Source organism: Octodon degus, unplaced genomic scaffold (genome assembly GCF_000260255.1).
Source record: "Octodon degus isolate 3935 unplaced genomic scaffold, OctDeg1.0 scaffold00090, whole genome shotgun sequence".
Lineage (NCBI taxonomy): Eukaryota > Metazoa > Chordata > Mammalia > Rodentia > Octodontidae > Octodon > Octodon degus.
This window is the reverse complement of record NW_004524666.1, coordinates 5318501-5338348: the sequence shown is the minus strand read 5'-3', so window position 1 is coordinate 5338348 and position 19848 is coordinate 5318501. Positions and strand designations below refer to the sequence as shown.

The 19848-nt window shown below is 34.9% G+C and overlaps 1 protein-coding gene across 5 annotated transcripts in view; it reads left to right on the top strand.

Moving 5' to 3' along the window:
- Positions 1 to 19848, top strand: part of Atg5 (autophagy related 5) — a 180210-nt gene that overhangs the window by 158699 nt on the left and 1663 nt on the right. For all 5 annotated transcript variants that reach the window (XM_004637464.2, XM_012516069.2, XM_023722336.1 and 2 more), the window contains one exon: positions 4273 to 4390. In XM_004637464.2, the coding sequence (XP_004637521.1) occupies positions 4273 to 4390 (118 nt within the window). The remainder of the gene's footprint in view (positions 1 to 4272; positions 4391 to 19848) is intronic.

Sequence of the window (19848 nt, the reverse complement as noted above, 5' to 3'; positions counted from 1 at the left end):
AAAAAAAAAAAGAATTTTACCTAGTTTTATCTTCCAGCAGATGAAGTGTTTCTGTTTTATCTTTCGCTCTTTGATCTTTTTTTTTTTTTTTTTGGTCTGGTACATGTGAGATATATGGGTCTAAATCAACTTTCTGCGTGTGGGTAGCCAGTTTTTCCAGTTATGGGTAGGCTTTTTTTTTTTAAATCTTATTTTATTTATATATTTATTTGGCACAAGGTCTCACTATGCAGCTCAGACTGATAGTGATCTTCCTGTCTCAGCCTCCCAGTGCTGGAATTACAGGTGTGCACCTTATCACCTGGTTTCATTGGTCAGCATGGCACACCCAGGTTTCCAGGGCCAGTATAGCATCAGTTCCGGGACTTAAACTCAGGTCCTTGAGCTTGCTGGGAAGGTGCTTAGACCGCTGAGCTATCTCCTCAGCCTGTGGCTTGGCTTTTCATCTTATCCAGGACCTTTTGCAGAGCAGTTTGTGTATGTCCATTGTTTCTGTCTGTCTGTTGATCTTTCAGTCACTCTGTCTAAAGCTTTGCTTGCCTCTGTATGTGTCAAATGGTGCTGGGATTGGCAACCAAAGTATTTCTCCAGTGCTTTTTTTACTTTTCATTTTGGGACAGCATCTTTCTAAGGCACTGAGTTGCCAATGCTGGCCTGGAATCTGCTGATTTTCCTGCCTCAGCTTCCCAGATTGCTGGCCTTGCAGCACCACACCTGGCTTTTTAAAATTTAGATGAATTCACATTTACCAATATCTTCTTTTATGAATCATGACTTCGGTGTTTTTAAATAAAGTCTTAAAATGACCTTGCCTTTTTATTTTTTCCATATAAAATAAACAAAGCATAAGATTCTGAGTTTTATGATTTTGGACTTTTTGTTATTTAAGCAGGAGAATTTAGAGAAAATAGATAAATCCCGCCCCATAAAATCTTAAGTCTACTAAACTTGGATAATGCTATTAAAACATGCACAATATTCTAAAACTCTGGTGGTCTAAAAAAAACTACAGTATGTGTTTTAAGTTACCAATTACTGTGTGCCTGGATAGTGGTATGTATTTTTTATTTCAGAAATTCTGCAGTGTAGATATTATTCCCTTTCACACACATCTCTATGCTTATTTGTATATAGTTATTCATTTGAGGAAATAGAGGCTCTTAGAAGGTAGGTCGTTATGTCCATTCATCCCTAATAAATGACATGTAGGATTCAAAACCTGTAGTTTAACAAATGCCTTGCTTTTTTTTTTTACTGTTACAATGCATATTTTGTTTCATATAAGACTTAACCCCAATCTTAGTTCATGATATGGCTAACCTCTAACATTGTCTGTATATGTTTTCATTTTCATCATATTAGAGTTAGTTAGCATGTCTTGTTTTATCAGTATTAAGGTAAAATTGTATTTTTTTTCTTTCCATTTTACCCTGTGATAAATGTGAACAACACTTTGCCAAGAGTTTTATTGATTACCATTTTACTGAATTTTGTAGTTTGTTTATAATATCTGAGCTTTCTCCTCTCTCAGCAAATACTTCATTTTAAAAGACTGTTGAAGGTTATAGTTTTGGGTCAGGTTTTGGAGAGAGTACAGGAAAGAGAGGTACAGAGAAATAATAGAACATTTTCCATTAATGGGACTTAGAGGACAACTTTTATTTTTAAATATGTAGGACTATTTAGCCTTTGCTGTTTAACTTTTTAATGTAATTTTATTATAGCCAAACTTACAGGGGGGCATGCCTGTTAGCTCAGTTGTTTAAGCACCTGCTCATGAAAATGCAGTCAGGCACGGGATACCACAGTTCAGTTCCCACCTCCACCTGTATTACCAGACCCGCCCTTAAGGCAGCCTGAGCCAGCCAGAAGAAGGAGAAGGAGGGGGAGGGGGAGGGGGAGGAGGGGAGAGGGGAAGAGGGGGGAAGAGGAGAAAAAACAATCATTCTCAAACTTATAGTTCTGTAGTTAATTAGGGCATGAATGACATCTTCCAACTTCTTAGAAATTTCTTAGGGGTTGCTCTTTTCAGATCAGACTTCGGGAAGCACACTGCGTTTTTCTTGGGACATTTCTATACCTCTTTCCCCACTTTGCCAGCAGCCCCAGCTGTCCTTATACAGGCTTACTTTACGCAGGCTGCTCACACAAGTCATCCTGATTTCACCTCTTCATTGAGTCATCACGTTCAGCACTGCTTTCCATCAACCCTCAGAAAAAGCTTCTTTCATCACGTTACTTCCTTTGCTAAGTCTTAAAAGCCCTTCATGGCTTTGGAAGATAGAAAGTCCTAAGTGGGTGGTAGCTATTTTGTTACTACAGTCCCTATGCATTTGTTTTTTTTTTTTTTTTTTTTCTAAGTAAGTATGTATGTATATGTATGTATGTGTCTATGTGTTTGGTACTCACTACACAGCTCCACCTAATAGTAATCCTCTTGTTTTCAGCCTCCCCAGCGCTAGGATTACACCACATCTGGTCTTGGGTGGCTGGCTCAGTGCAGCCTGGGGCAGGGCCAGCACAGCATGTGGTGCTCCCTTATACATTTCTTTTTGCTCTAAAGTCCTTATTATGTTTCACAGTTAATCATGAAAATATGCTTGGACATATTTTTCTTGGATTCAACTTGTATGGAATATAATGGACTTAACTAGAAAGTTATCCACCATACTTTTCCCCCATATTCCCTAAAGAGTTTAATTAATGAAATGAGCTGAATTATATTCAATGCATATTTATCAATATTTCAGTTATTTTCTATAGTTTGGTTTCATATTAGCAGCAGATACTCAACTATATTGTTTGAACACCATGATTGTTATTTATAGTTTTATCTATTGAATACATGGTGTACAGGTAGAAAAGAGTACACATGTGCTTACTGGTTTATTTTTTATTTCATTTTATGTCCACATTTAGAACTTGATTAAAAAAAAAAAAACCAGGCTGTGATAGTTTTGTCAAAGATACTGGGGTATACCTCTGTGATTGTTTGTTAGTTTTAATTAATTTTATTGAGAAAGAAATAGCAATGAGTTTTAAAACAGGTTAGTAGGGCAGTTACAATAATTAATACATTGCATATTGTTGTCTTCGTAGTAGTTATTCTTAGTACAAGATGCCGACATGATGTCTTGTCTTGTACTATTAATACAAATCTTCTCATTGAGCTAAGTAGCTGTATATCTGTCCTATTTTTGTATATACAGATATATGTATTTTTTTTCACTACAAAATGGTCCTTCATTTATATCCCCTTTTTTGTTTAGTTTTGTCAGATGGGTGTTCCATCACCATTCAAATATTGTATATGCGTGAAGTCAGCAAAATAATTCAATATAGTCCAGTAGTCCATAATAGTAGTGGGTTATCTGCAGAACTGGCAGTGTTAGAAGTTGTTGACTATACCTCTGATTAGAAAATAAAAAAAACAAAAATTCTTTCCCTGTACTTACACATACATTTTCTTTAATTGTTAGGTGTTTGAAATTTTACTTGGGTATAGTAAGCATTACTTCGTTTTTGTAAGTTTTCACTGCAGGAAGCTTAAAATTAAAACTTAACATCTTAAAATGAAGCAATAATTGAAAGAAGATGAGAGATTTTGATTTTTTTTTTTTTTTTTAGTATTTACTTATTTTTTGAATTTGGCACAGTTCCTATAGTGCTTAAGAGAAATGGAATATTGTAGATTAACAGATAAAAGAGTGAGTTCAAAATTATAGAGCTCATAAACAGTAGTAGTCCTCATAGACCATGATTCATTCCAAAACCTTTGTACTCTGGGTCACAATTAGGTAGCTGAGGAAGATGCAACCATTTTAAACATGCTAAAACAGTGAAATTATTAAGAGCAAATTATATAATGATTGCCCTTATAGCTATTTTCTAGTTATCCCAAAATATTCTTTTATAGTGCCATTTTTAAAAACTTCATCAGTACAGTATTCAACCAGATTTATTTTTGTATAGTATATGGTTATATATAAATTCTTTCAGAGATATTAGTAACTTTTGTTTGTGTCTTTATAATGTGTTTCTTGAATGTTTAGCATGCTAGATTTGCTTAATTGTTTTCTAAGAATTAGAATTATGTGAATTTACCATGTTAAACACTTTTTCTCTGATATTACATCTTGTGATCTTGGATACTTCTGCTTATACCATATCAGAAAATCCTCAGATGCCACTATAAGACTTACGGTCCATTTATCTGTATGTAGCAGTAACGAAATTTTAATTAATTGTATTATGTTCTTCATGTTTCAATAGACAACAACTGAACGGCCTTTCATTCAGAAGCTATTTCGTCCTGTGGCTGCAGATGGACAACTACAGACACTAGGAGATCTCCTGAGAGAAGTTTGTCCTTCTGTGATGGCTCCTGAAGGTAAATGCATTCAGCAACATCAAACCATTGCTTTCATCCCCTTTTCTACATCCTATATTACTATGGTAAAATAAATATTTTTCCTTTATAGATAACACCAGTTATTTTAGAAAAATGTTTTCATTATCTTTTAGGAGAATATCTATTGTAACAGAACCACTAATAATGAATTAAGGGTTCAGGGATGTAGCTCAGTGGTTTAAGCACCTGCCTAGCAAGCACAACCTTCTGAGTTCTAGACCTGGTTCAAAAAAAAAAAGGAAAGAAAGATGTTGACTTTTTCTTCTCTTTTTTCTTTTCTTTTTTTTTTTTTTTTTTTTTTTTTTTTTTTTTTTTTTGTAAAATGACATAACATTTTAAAAACATTTACACTTTAACACATCTCTGATGCTCTGAATCTTTATAGGTACAGTTCTGGAAACTTTAAAACTATATCTACCGTGCAATAATCCTTATTTGAAATGCTTGGGATTTAGAAGTGTTTCAAGTTTTGGAATTTTTTTTTTCAGTTTTTTGGAATATTGTGTAAGCACATTGAGATATCTTGGAGATTTGCTTAAGCTTCATATAAGCCATATGCATAGCCTGAAGGTAATTTTATACAATATTTTTAGTGTGCCTGTAATTCAACTGTGAGCTGTCATGCAGTGAGTTGTGAAATTTTCCATTTGTGCCGTCATATTGATACTTAAAATATTTTGGGCCATTTTGTATTTTTATATTGTAATATTTAAATATATGTACCATGCAATGTTCTGCTTTTTCACATAATCATTACACAGTTACCAAATGACCTATAATCCCAGCAGAACCTATACTTTAAGGGATTAAGCAGACTGTTGACCACTACCAAAAAATGTGAAATATAATAGGATTTGTTTGTTTTAAGGATTGTAACCATTTTTCTAAAGACTTCCCTCCCCTGGTACTGACAATAGAACCCAGGGCCTCAGCCCTTTTTATTTAATTTTTTATTTAATTTTTAATTTTTAATTTTTTTTCTTGAGACAAGGTCTTACTAAGTTGCCTGAGCTGGCTTAAACTTGAAATCCTGCCTCTGCCTCCTTGAGTGCTGGGATTACAGGGATGTATCCCAACAAAAGTCTAGTCTAAATATATCATTCATCTTAACTGAACTGTAGACTATGTAATCAAGGTTTCTGATGAGCTCTTATACACAGCCTTGCACTGTAATGCTGGAGCAAATAAATGATGGCTAAACATTCCAGTTATGGAATTCTTTTTTGTATCATCACAATTCCAAGTGATATTACTTATGATAGTTATGACATAATTAATATTAAGTTGGTTATACTACTAGTTTATTTTGTTATTGTTTTTAATCTTATCTCACTACATAGCTTGAACTCATAATGATCTCCTGTCTCAGCCTCCCAGTGCTGAGATTATAGGCATGCACCACTATACCTGGTTTTGGTGGCTGGCACAGCACAGTGGGCTGGCATGGTATGCAGTACTGGAATGAACCTGAGTCCTTGCACTTGCCAGGCAGGCACTTAGACCACCAACCTATCTTCTCAGCCCTACTAGTTTATTTTTTTTAATTCATCTTTACTGCTATATAATATTCATTTTCATCATTCAATTTAAATAACTTCTTTACAATTCAGAGTTTTTAGTAAATTTATAGAGTTGTACAGCTATCACCATAATTCAGTTTTAAAACATTTTACCACCTCAAAATATTCATTGTACTTATAATCTCTACAAGCCATAAACATACTTTCTGTAAGTTGCCTTTTTTTGGATATTTGATATAGACAGAACTGTACAACATGTAGTCTTTTTTCTGTTGACCAAATGTTTTTGAGATTCATCCATGTTCAAGAAGCAAAAGATTGTTTTTACTGGTAAAAATATTGCACTGGGTGGGTATATCCTTTTTATTCATATTATTATTATTTATGTTTTTGGTGTAGGGTCTCACTACACAGCTTAGACTTGTAGTTGTCCCCTTCTGTTTTCAGCCTCCCCAGTGCTGGCATTGCAGGGTGTGCCACCAGGCTTGGACTTGTAGCCGGCTCAATGCACCTGGGGACTGGACCAGTGTAGCATGTAGTGCTGGGGATCAAACCCTGGTCACTGCACTTGCCTAAGCAGGTACTTAGTCCACCGAGCTATCTCACCAGCCCTTATTCGTTTAATTATTGGTGAACATTTGAATTGTTTTCAGCTTTTCACTTTTCAGAATAGTGCTGCTATGAACATTCATTTATATATGGGTCTTTATGTAACATATTTAATTTTTCTTGGGTAGATTCCTGAGAGCAGAGTGACTGGGTTATATGGTTAAGTTTATGTTTAATTTTTAAATAAATTGCTAAGTTTTGGTTGGATCATTTTGCAGTCCCACCAGCAGTGTCTGAAGGTTCTAGTTTCTTCACATCTTCACTAACATGTATTGTTTATGTCTTTCGTAACAACCATCCTAATGGTTGTGTGATAGTTTTAATTTGCATTTCTTTAATAACTTCTTGTCAGTGCACTCTCACAAATTTAATTATAATTGTGAATGTCTTTAAATAGCTATTCAAATCCCTTTCTCATTTTGTTTTATTTGTTACAGGGCCTCCCTGTGCAGTTGAGGCTTGTAGTGATCCTCCTGTCTCAGCCTCCCCAGCTCTGGATTATAGATGTGTGCCACCATGCCCCAGGCTGGCTTGGCATGCCCAAGGGTTCTAGGGGCCAGCACAGTACATTGTACCTGGGATCGAACTTGTGTCCTTGTGCTTGCCAGGCAGGCACTTAGACTTCTGAGCTATCTCCCCAGCCCCTGTCTTATTTTTTTTAATGAATTCTTTTACTACTGAATTTTGTAGCTATTTGCGCATTCTTGATAAAAAGTCTTATAAGTTCTGTGATTTATAGATGTTTCTTCCAAGTATATGACTTAACCGCTTTCATTTTCCTTTGGAGAGTAAAAGTATTTAATTTTGGTGAACTCTTGTCTATCAAGTATTTAATGAATTATAATTAGGTATTTTAATTTTAATAGATAATTCCAAAATAAAATGTAAATGAAGGAATGTATTGAAAAATCTCTTGCTCTTTTATTCACCAAAGCCTACTCCAGTTCTCTCTAGAGATAATCAGTGTTGCAATTCTCCTGTATATCTTTTTTTTTTGGAACCGGGGATTGAGCTCAGGCCCTTGCACTTGACAGGGAAGTGCTTATTCCACTGAGCCATCTCCCCGGGCCCTCTCCTGTATATCTTAATTTTGAACTTGGGTTACAGAAATTTGGGGAAACTTCATTAATTCAAGAATATGCTTATTACAAAATTAAAAAAAAAATCTTAGTGTCTAGTTCATTTTCTCCGTACTGCCAAATAATTTTTTAAAATCTTCCTAATGTTTGTTTTGCTATATTCTTAAGTATTTTGAAATGTAGATTTCAAGTGTAAAGTTATTAAGAATGTTTTTTTTTCTTGCTGATTGAGATAAGACCTATCATTCTCATACCTTTTTTCTTTTTATCTTATTTTTAAAAACAAGTTTTGCATGCTTATATCTGATAATCTGAACAGCTATTTTGAAGGCAACAATATGCAATGTAACAACCATTTTTGAATTCCTGTCATTTTGTGAAATTCTGTACCATTTCTAATGTTTTGTGTTTTGTTTTGCTTTACTATTTTTTATTCTTTAAAAAGTATGTTGGCATTTAAAAAAACATCGAAGAAAATGCTTTTATTAAAAGTAATTGAAGTTTAAGCTGACATTCAACCAAATACTGCTTTATTGTAGTTTTCTTATTTTTTTTTAAAGCTAATTATTGTCAGAGTAGGTCATGTTAAATATGTGTTTTTAATAAGGCCTTGTTTATTGATCAAGACTATCACAGTGAAGCCCAAAGCCTTGGCAGGAAAATGCTCTGTGATGCTTTGTGCCTTCATTGGCAGTGATCTGTATTTGCTAGTGCACGTGTCGTGGGTTCCCTCTTAATATACTTATTTTATTTGTAAAAGGCAAATTTTGTTGTTGTTCTTTTTAATCTAGGAAGGAGGACTTGAATTTTGTCTCCTGCTCACTACAGATTTATTACCTCAATTTATTTTTATTTCATAATTGCCAATTTCTGGATGTTTGGTATGATTAAGGGAAGGAAACTTAGTGGGAAGATAGGAGTTAGGTGTAACATTCATCTTTAAAATATGCTCTGACTTAGAATTTTTATATTTTTTAGTTTAGTGATTTGTTAAAGTTCTCTTAGCTACTTATTTCAGTTTCTATGCTTGGAATTCAAGTTTTTACCTTTTTGGTCTTTTGGTTTTTTCCACTTGGTTACAATTTGTTTTCTTTTTAGCCTTCTAATTTAATTTAAAGTAACATTCTGAGGGCTGGCCAAAAAGCTCAGTGGATTTAAGTGCCTGCAAGCAGGTGTAGGGGCTGGAGGCTCAATCCCCTGCCTTGTAGTGCCGGCCCTGCCCTGAGTGTGCTGAGACAGCGTTCATATAATCCCAGCACTTGGGAGGCTGTAAACAGGAGAATCACTACGAGTCTGATCTACTAGTAAGACCCTGAACACCCTGTAGACCCTTCCCTAAAATACAGAAAATAAATAAATTTAAAAAAACAACATTCTGAAATACATACTTTTTTCTAATTCTTCATGTAGTGACTTTTGTTTAATATCTAATTCCATATGTGCTGTTCCATCTTATATTATTTCCTGGTATAATCTTAGGAACTTGAGCTCTACTGTACTTATTTTGTTTGTATTAAAATTCTAGTATGTAATTCTGTCTTCTCTTAAAATGATTGATGTGAACATTAAACAGTCCCAACACTATCAGAATTCATTTTGTGCTCATTTTTACTAATCTCTTAACCCAAGCCACAGCAGTACATACAAGATTAACGTGTAACATGGCCTTGCACTTGAACAGCATGCAAATTTGTGATACCAATTTTTCTTTCAGCCAGTTTTTCTTTCAAAAATGCTTTGTTATCTCCTAAATTTCTAACCTGCCCTTACCTGCACTTCTTCTTCTGGAGAATACACAGTGTAACGTTCCTTTTATTATTTAAAAGAGTGAGAGCTATAAAATGGTCCCTCAGGAATTTAATCCCCACACGTGCATTTTAATTATTTAAAAAACTGCAGATAAATACCTTTCTGTGGCAGGTTTCTCTCCTCCCAAACTGTCAGATGCCTGCATTGATTGGAAGGCTCATATTTTATTGAAGTAGGACCTATTGAGGTACTTTTGATGTTTCTTACCAGGAGGAGAACACATCTCTAATACCTATATTTTTTCTCCAGAAACAAAGGTTTTTATCCTGGCCTCTTTCTTTTGTCTATACATTTTAATTGTATTTTAAAATCTGTGAAAAAGCAGAGCATAGTGCCATACCTTTCTAATCCCTCTACTTGGGAGGCTGAGATAGGAGGATGAGAAGTTCAAGGACAATTTAGCAGTATCCTGTCTAAAAATAAAGAAGGCTACAGGGGCTGGTGAGATGGCTCAGTGGTCTAAAGCACCTACTTAGAACAAGCTTAGCAAAGCACAGGGACCATGGTTCAACCCCCCAGCTCCACATGCCAGCCAGCCCCGCCCCCAGGTGGGCTGAACTGGCCACACACACAAAAAAATAAATTAAACATTAAAAAAAAAAAAAGGCTACAGATGCAGCTCAGTGGTAGAGAACCCCTTGTTTCACTGCCCAGTACTGCAAAAAACATCAAGTCACTGTTTCAGTAAAGAAGTATTGGTGGGGCATGGTGATGCATGCCTATAATCACAGCACTCTGGGAGGCTGAGGTAGGAGAGTTATAAATTCAAGCCTAGCCTGGGCTGGTTTAGCTACATACTTAGCAAAACCTCGTCTTTAAATAAAGGTTTGATAGTATAATTAAATGGCAGTACCTTAGGATTCTAGTACCAGTACCACTAACCATCACAAAAAAAGAAAAAAAAAATTCTGTTTGCTATAGGACTAAGTACACCTGTGATACTGTCACATGTGAAGTATTTTGACACACCTGCACTCAAGTTGAAAGCGAAAGACTTTAAAATTGGGTGTATATGGATAGGAACAGAGTGTTAGCACATGATAAAAAGAGAAAGTACTTATAAAGGATATATGGCACCATTGTCTACTACTCCATGAAAGATGTGATTCAGTTCTGAAGGAATTTTTTATTTCATCATATGAAAGTAGAATGTACTAATATTTATGAAGACATGCTGTAAGTTATTGTTCTCCTGGAATAACTCATGATGAGCTCCTTTGTATGTTTCTTTTTGATTGTAAGTAGCTAAGGGAGTTGACCAAGTTAGAGTTAACAGGAAATAACTAAAGGTGAGCTCAGGTAAATTGTTTTTGTGGTTTCAGCTGTGGTTAAAATGACTCAGAGATGTATGTTTCTGTACCAGAGCTGAAGTGAATATTTCTTTGTTCATTAAGGAAAACACACACTAAAATATGTGTGAAAACAAAAATTTAAAACAGTAGCATTTACTTTTTAGAAGACATCTATAAACTTTGCCCAGTCATTCCTTATTTCCTAGTCTTCTAACATCATGTATAAAACTTAAGATGCTCAGGTTAGCATACAAGTGTTCATTCGCATTTTTCAAATATCATTTCATGGGCCTGGGGTTGCAGCTTAGTGACACAATTGCCTGGTTGTCATGTGCAAGGTCCTGAGTTCAATCCCCAGTACAATGAATGAATGAATGTGTGTGTGTGTGTGTGTGTGTGTGTGTGTGTGTGTGTTTGTATGTATTATTTCATGGTTCTGCTGATCAGCCATATGTAAGTATTGGACTGTTTTTAACCTAATTCCATACTTGATATTGCCCAAATAGAGCAAATGTCTAATGAGGAAAGGTGTACTTTTCCATGGTGAGTTAGTAAAAGTTTCCTGTATCTCTCTCATCAAGAACCCTGTAAACACTTGGTTTTCCCTTTGCCATTTCTACTCTGCTTCCTGAGAATTGAATTACTCCCTAATACTCCTCCCAACTACCATCTAACATCCAGTTTCTGTTGGTTATTTCATTATGTATCAGTCATTTTCTTTGTATAATACATATTGTCTTTGTCCCTATGCATACTAAAGCATATAACACACACATTGAAATTCCTACTCTTAAGAAACTTTTGGTCCTGTTGGAGTGGACAGAGTGGTGGGAAGTTGCAATGTGTTCAGGAATGGATGTATGCAATTATGTTAGGGAGAAAGTATTATTTGTACAATGGCCCTTGTTGATTCTCACAGAGAGAATAATTGCTGATCCAAATATTCAGTGAAAGGCAAGTATAAATTAGACGTACAGAAGAGGAGGGGTCAGGTCACATGTGCCTCAGGCTCATTGCTTCTTACCTCACCAGCCACTTGGGAGCTGATTCTAGGGGTGGTGTGTGATCTAAGATGGCCCTACACTGCTGAGAAAGTAATGTTTTTGTACTTTTCTACTACACACATGTATGTGAACATTTTAGTAAGGTCAGAAATACTGGAAAGGCACTGAGAGGCTAAGTATTTTGAGGCTGGGAAATTTAATGCCCTATTTATTTAGATAGTCTAGTTTGTACATTAAAATACCTTTATTTTTAGTAGGATTTATAAGAAATCACAGGATAGATGTTACAAGTAAATTATGATGCATACATATTTTTCTCCTTTGCTCTATGTAATTAGATTGTTAAAGTGAAGTCACTATTTGATGTTGTGATACTTTCGTTGCCAACATAAAGCAGTTAGGGAAAAAGCCATCTAAATCTCTTGCTGACCTTAGGAGGCAGACCTTTCAAGTGTTTGGACAGAATTAAAACTGGTATCTCATGATTTGAGCTTTGAACCTGCAGTAGTTACAGTCATCTGCATGATGACATTGCCTCCAGAACAATTTGCAGGTGCATTCAGTGCAAACAAAATACTGGGGTCCCTGCAACTTCCTTAGATTGAGGGATTAAGAGTGAAATAATAATAGTTTTATGATTTCAGTAGTCCTTTATGCACTCATTTAGAATTTGAATTAGAATGAGTTAGTATCCCTGTGTAACTTCACTGTTTGAATTGGGCAATCCTTCAATTTATAGTTTAAATGTATCTAGATTTCTTATTTTATGGATTGAGGGTTTTTTTTATGAAATAAGAGTGATTCTTAGCACCATCTGATAGTTGTAGAGTTTAAGTAAACCAAGTTTTTCACTGAGAGTCTTTGTAGTGTAGTAGTTTTCCATTTAATTTGTTTTTGTTTCTTACAACTGTTATTTTTTTTTTAAGTAAATGAAATAAGTGAAATGTACTCATGAAATTTACCAAGTCTTTATTTTTTTGGTGGCTGGCTCAGCCCACCATAGGGATGCAGCTGGCGTGGCATGTGGTGCCAGGAATTGATCCGTGGTCCTTGCACTTGCCTAGGCTTGCCTAAGCAGGCGCTTTAGACTGCTGAGCAGTCACTGGCCCCAACCAAGTCAAATTACAAAGCAGCAGGTTGGTTTTTTTTTTTTTTTTTTAATCGTAGTTCTACTACACATTGACAAGTAATAGTGGTTCAGCTTACACACAGAAAATATAAATCTATAATGAATGCTTAACTGTAAGCCAGTAATGAAACTACTTTCCAGAAAACAGCATTTCAAATTATGGAACAAGTTCCATACCATTGGTTTACTTTTTTAGAACTTAACTTTTCAGGACATGGTTAGGAATCCTAGATCTATGATTCTGGTAAGAAATAAAGAACCTCATTTTATTCAGGTATTTCCATTGTAACTATCTCCTGCAAGCAGCTTGATTATTGTTCTTGATTATTTTTCTGATACTGGACATTGAACCAGGGCCCTTACACTGAAATATATCCCTGACTTTTTGTATTTTTGAGACAGTGATCTCTTACTAAATTGAAAAGCCTGGGTTCAAAAACTGGTGATCTTCCTGCCTCAACTTTTCAAAAAGATGGGATTACAGGGATGTCCCTACTAAATTCTTTGCTTCATTCTCCCTCCATTTCTGTGCTGTGTCTAAACACTTGGACATGATTGACTTAATTTTGGTGATACAGAATCTCTTAATGTCTAGGTCTTTTGACATGTCTTTTCTAAAATGAAACAGGTAGAACTATTTGTCATTTTCAAATAATACAGATGATGAGGTTACTGAACCTGACAGAAGATACCTATATTTTCCCTTCTTTAATTATTTTTCTTAATCTCAAGAACCTAAATTAATTAGCTTTTCCAAAAGTGAGAAGCAGATGCTTATACTCTTATCTTCAGCCCTAAACAATGTAATTCCAGAATGAAGATAATATATTTATACAATCTAAAACAAGTTATTCTTTCATTAAATTCTGTGGGACTTCAGTCCAATAATACTGAAATAGTAATAATTTTTGTTGTCTTATAATTCATATTTGACAAATATTAATGTTTCCTGTTAATAGTTAGCTGGAATTATTAGGTAGTTTTCTTAAAGCAGATAAGAAACACTCTGAACCTGTATTTTCAAAATTTTGCTTTTTTAAGGCAACAGGGTTTCATGCCTAAAATTTTGCCTTATTTTTTATTGTCAGGAGACTTTTTATTAGTTTTATAAAGTAGTCCTACAGTCTGTATAATTTTCTTTTTATACTTAAAACCAGTTATGTAGGATTTTTACATTTAAATTTGGATTATGTCCTTAAATTCAATGGTTATAAATGAAAATTAAAAGAATATGGACATATTTTGATAGTTTAAAAGTGAACACTGAAAATATTTTGGGTCAAAATAATAAAAATCTTGTGAAATGTACAATTTAAATGTGGAAAAAATATATGGAGTATATTTATTAGGATGTATATTCATTAAAACCTACATTGCTAAGTGAGTATAGATCCGGAAGAAGTTAATGTAAGTATCTTTAAATGGGTTTGTAGTTTTCTGATAAACAGCACTTTCCTCTGTTTGTGATCATAGGATAAAAGCTGTGTAAGCTTGTATATGTTCATTTTTACTGCTACATCATGTAATGTGCTCTTAAGATTGAGATCTTACTCCCCAGGAAGCATTTCTGTCTAAGATTAATTGCCCTTTTAAAATCAGCGTTTGATGTATTCCTTTGGCTATATCCTGGTTTGGTTTAACCCCCTTTGACCTGACCTCACTGACTATTACCACGGTGGCTGAGTCAAAATCCTTCAGCATGATATATGTACTTCAGATTTCAGCTTGTGGTTTTTCATGTTGATGGATTCGATTAGTTGCCATTTTACTAATGAACATATCAGAGGTTAAAGGATTTGTCAGATTAAATTGTTCAGATTAGTACTAATCATAAAGCTCATGTCTTTTAACTTTTTCAGAAATTTAAATTTGGTTTTCTGATGTTTTTGTTTTCTTCTGGATCATATAAATTTGAACATACAGAATGTTACACAGTGGTTGCAACATTTGACCTTAGCTTTTCTGTTATTCTGTATGTATAAGTATGAACTTTATTTTCTTTTTTGGAGACAAGATCTCTGTGCAATTCAGGCTGGCCTTGAATGCACTATGTAGTCCAGGTTAGCGTCAAATTCCTTCCTTAGCCCCATCGGTGCTGGGATTATATGCATGCCTCATCATGCCTTCCTATGAACTTTGAAGAAAATCATTGAAGAAGCTGAAAAATATTATTTTAAGCAATACAATGATAGTATATTAGGGCTCATTTGACATGGATGTTATCATACTAAATTTACATGTTAAGAATTCTATCCCCTTAATGCAGAAGGTTTACATTGATGTGAAAAGTTCTTAAAGTATCACTTAATTTACAGAATGATTGAGTCTTGAATTTCTACTGTCCTTCTTTGGACAATGGAATTGAACAAATCAGAGTACATGCTAATAAAGGTAAAATTCTGTTAGTCCTTTGTATGCCAATCACATAATCAAACTTAAGATTTTTAAAATTTGTCTTTTGATATGTCTAAAGAAAATTATATGACTTTACTTTCTGTTGCTAAACTATGATCTTTTTAAAACTTTTCTTCTGGCCACATTTTCTTTATAAATAATGCTTTTGGTACCTTGAAAGTGGTAGAGAAGAGAGTTGTTTATATTACTGAATAATTAATAGTGAAGCCCTATGGTAGGTGCTTCTGAGTTCTTTGCTTAGATATGCCATGTAACTCTCTGAGCAGCCATAGAGATTAAAATTTTTTATCCACTCTATACAATGAGGAACAAGAAGCCCATGCATTTAGGTGAGTTAATTAAGAATTCAGAGCTGAAAAACTATGATTTGAACTCTGAAAAGAGTATTTTGTTGCTTAGGCATGAAAGACACAGATACTAGAATCAAAGACCTGTGATTTCATATTCTGGACCAAAGTTTTGCTATTTATGACCCTCACAAAATTGTATCAGAATCAGTGAGCCGTATTTGGAAGTCAGGCTCAATCTCACATCATCGTAAACTACCCTGTCTTCACTTATAAATGTTGCCTCCCGAGTTTCTGTATAAATAACATTTTGGAGAAAAATTGTACACTGTAGGATTATAAAATTGAGTCTATCCCAGGTACAGTGGCACCCACCTATAATCACAGCACTCAGAAGGGTAAATGCTAAAGACTGAGGTAGAAGGATCACTGGGAGTTTCACTATGCCTGAACTACATAGTGAGCTTTGTCTCAAACAACAAACAAGCAAACAAAAGATTGATTCTAGAGAACATTTAAAAATAGATTTTACTCCAGAGATTGATTCTGAGCCCAGCCTATGCTTCTTTTTAATCTCTCATATGATTCTATGATTCTAAGGCATTCTATTCAGATGCCTTCATTTTATAAAGAAATGAGATCTACCCACAGTCATCAATGACCAAAACTAGTACCAAACTCCCCATAGGTCTTTTAGTAGTGCTTCATTAACTGTTGGTGCATGGTTGGTCCTCTCTCCTTTAACTTTCATTTATATTATTTTATATTGCTATATTTATTATATACCTATATGGAGCAGCGGTTTTTATGTACACATAAGATATTTCCATTGTTTTATATTTGTAATTTTCATTAGTGACTAGTATAACTATTATGACATTTTTCTTTATTTTCTGTTATTTGTACCATTCATATAACCAAAATATTTGTGAATATAGTTTTCTTAGAATGTAGCATAACTCAAAATGTTCACTCTAGGGCCAGTGATGTAGCTCAGTGGCACAGCATCTTCCTGGCAAGTGTGAGGTCCTGAGTTCAATTCCTGGTTCACCCCCCCCCCAAAAAAAAAGAGAAAAAAATTAAAATCTTCACTCTAAAGTTGTTGTTAGTTTTAAAAAGTACCCTGTGGACATTGTGAAAAAAGTGTGGGGCCGGAGAGATGGCTCAGTAGAGTAAGCACTTCCCTGACAAGTGCAAGGGCCTGAGTTCAATCCCCAGTTACACACACTCACACACACACACACACACACACAAATTGCATGTACTTTTCCAATTATGAAGAAGTATAAAAAATAATCTATTGCACATTAAAAGAGAATAGAGAGACTTGGAAATACAATGCATGTGTGAATCCTTTCTATTTGTGAAGTATCCCATAAATTCATCCTGATAGCTACAGTGTTATAAAGACAGACTTTAAAAAGGAATGGATTAATGCTTTTATATACAGAGCTTTGGGAAGTGGTTTGCTTTCTTGCTCCACCACCTTCTACCATGTGAGGTCCTAACATGGAAGCCCATACCATGTGCCAGTCTTCAAATTCTGAGCTCTGCAACTGTGAGAAGTAAATTTCTGTTCTTTATGAAAGACCCAGTCCCTACTGTATTAAAGCAGCACAAACCAAGATGACATTAGACTGGATTCTAGATCAGAGAAACAAATCAAATATGGACTTACCTAATAGTATTATACTGCATTTTGATTTTGGAAACTGTAATGTGGTTGTGTGAAATATGTTAGAAAAATATACAGTGTAAATCTGAAGTAATGTCAGATTTACATTAAATAACCCCCACATGGCATGTATGAAAGATTATAGAGAACTAATTCACTTGATTGCTGCCTTAAATGTTCTTATACATAAAGAACGTTTGTCTAATTTGAAGCTTCAAAGTAATTTCAAAAAACCAGAAGTTTTTAGACGTGGGGGTACATTCAATGGTAGAATGCTAACTTTAGTTAGTGGCATTTCTTATGTTGCAGGTTAAAGTGAAGCTTCCAAAGTAAAGAATCAACTTAGGCAGACTCAGGGGCCAGGAGTTCAATTCCCAGGCCTGCTGTGCCAGCCCCACCCCTGGCGTGCACTGAGGTGCAATTGAGACTGGGTGTGGTGGCGTGCACTTGGGAGACTGTAAACAGGACGATGACTATGAGTCCTATCTACGCAGTGAGACCCTGTAGACCCTGTCCTAAAATACAAATAAAATAAAATAAAAATCTAAAAAACAAAGTAGAGAATCAGTGCTGGCAGTTCAGGGCTGTGATCACATGATTGATCAAGTTTGTTACACACAGGTCTCTGTTTCTGTTGTATAGCTCATGAACTCCAGCCCCCCTTTGATTGTAATAAGATTGGTCTTCTGTCCTGCAGCACACTATGCGTGAGTTGATTGTCTGCTATATTGCATTTATTACCACTGTTAAATATTGTTTTGGCACAGTATTTTGGATATTGAGTTGTGACTTGTGTTTTCTGCGAAGGATCCAAAGGTGACTGGCTTAAAAGTAAATGTTATACATAAAGAACTTTTACTCTTACACCACTGCACTTTCATTTTTGACTCAGTACTAAGTAAAAAAGAAGGTTCTGAGAATATTAAAGTAATTCAAAGAAATATATAGTAAGAATTGGAAGAGAACTATACCAGGAATATTTTCAGATATTCTCAGAAAGATTTAAGATGACAAACCATGGCAATTTAGAACTTTCAAAGAACAAATCATTCTAGATAGCTGAGATTTATCCATTTGAATACCAACATTTGAAAAAATTCTTCCCAGAATTCTATTCTCATACATTTTGTAGTATTTGTACATAGCTTAATTTTTTAAAAGATCTATTCCATTGTGAGAACCAGTCACTGTATTGTTACATTCATAACTCTATGAAAAACTATATGTAAATGTATCAAAGATTAGCAGAAAAATTACAACAATGAAAACAATTTTTAAGGCTGGTAGCTTTACAAAGTAGTATCTTCCTGAAATCATGTTAAATCATGACACAATGCTTTGGGAGAGTATGCAGGGTAAGGGTGATTGTCTTCAGAATTAGTAGCATGGGGGCTGGGGAAGATAGCTCAGCAGTCTAAGCGCCTGCCTATCAATCTCAAGGACCTGAGTTCGATCCTGAGCACTACATGCTGTCCCAGCCCCAGAACCCTGGGCACTCTGTGCCGGCCCTGAAGCTGGATATAGTGGTGTATGCCTGTAATCCCAGTGCTGGGGGTGCTGAAACAAGAGACTTACTACGAGTCTGCGTTGTGAAGCAAGACCCTGTATCAAATAAATAAATTTTAAAAAAGGAAAAAATAATTAGTAGCATGTATATATGTCAGAAGTAAGGAGTAAGGAAAAACTGTGTTTTGTTTGAGTCAGGGTCTCACTTTGTAGCCCAGGCTTGTGCTCGCTTTGGCAGCACATATACTAAAATTGTAGCCCAGGCTGGCTTCAAACTTAAAGCTATTCTGCCTCAGCCTCCTGAATGCTGGGATTACAGGCATGTGTCCCTACTCCCAGCAGGAAAAAGTTCTTGTTTTTTTGTTTGTTTGTTTGTTTTTTCTTTTCTTTTGTTCCTTTTCAATTAATCTTTAATTTGGAATAAAATTTAAATTTAAAGAAGAGTGGATTGTAGTATCCTTTTAATTAGTGAACAGGTGTTAACAAAAATAAGTAAGATTTCATGGCTCTCCAAGATAGGAATCCCTGAGTTAGACTCTTAGTTTCTTCTGATTAAAATTTAAACTGGTGTTTTAATACCTCTAATACTTTTTGAGATATACTTGGACACTTACAAAAATCAACTAAGCCATGTGTTTTATTGAACACCTCTTTCAAAAAGTGCTGTGAGTCTTATGATTTCTAGTCACATTTTTGTTTTACAGTTTAAAAACATATGGACCTACTGCATGTGTTTATCACTTTTAATAACTACAGTACCATTCTAACTAAAATCATTTTGGTCAGTGGGTACAGTGGCTGTTTTCTCCACTATAGTTTCATTAACGTCAATCTTAGGTAAGCACAGTAATTAAGAAAGAATGAGTACTTTCACATATAGCAACAGAATTTTTATCAGAATTGATTGTAACCCTCAGGTTTCTGTTTTGGTTGATACATTGTGACATTTTAATTTTCTCCATGTCTGCATTTTCTGTTCAGAGGACAAAATAGGCTTAAAATCCACTTAGTTCACTAAGGGCTCTGAAAAGGCCACAAATCTTTTCTGTCTTTCTTCCTTCTTTTCTGTCTTGTCTTGTCTTGTCTTGTCTTGTCTTGTCTTGTCTTGTCTT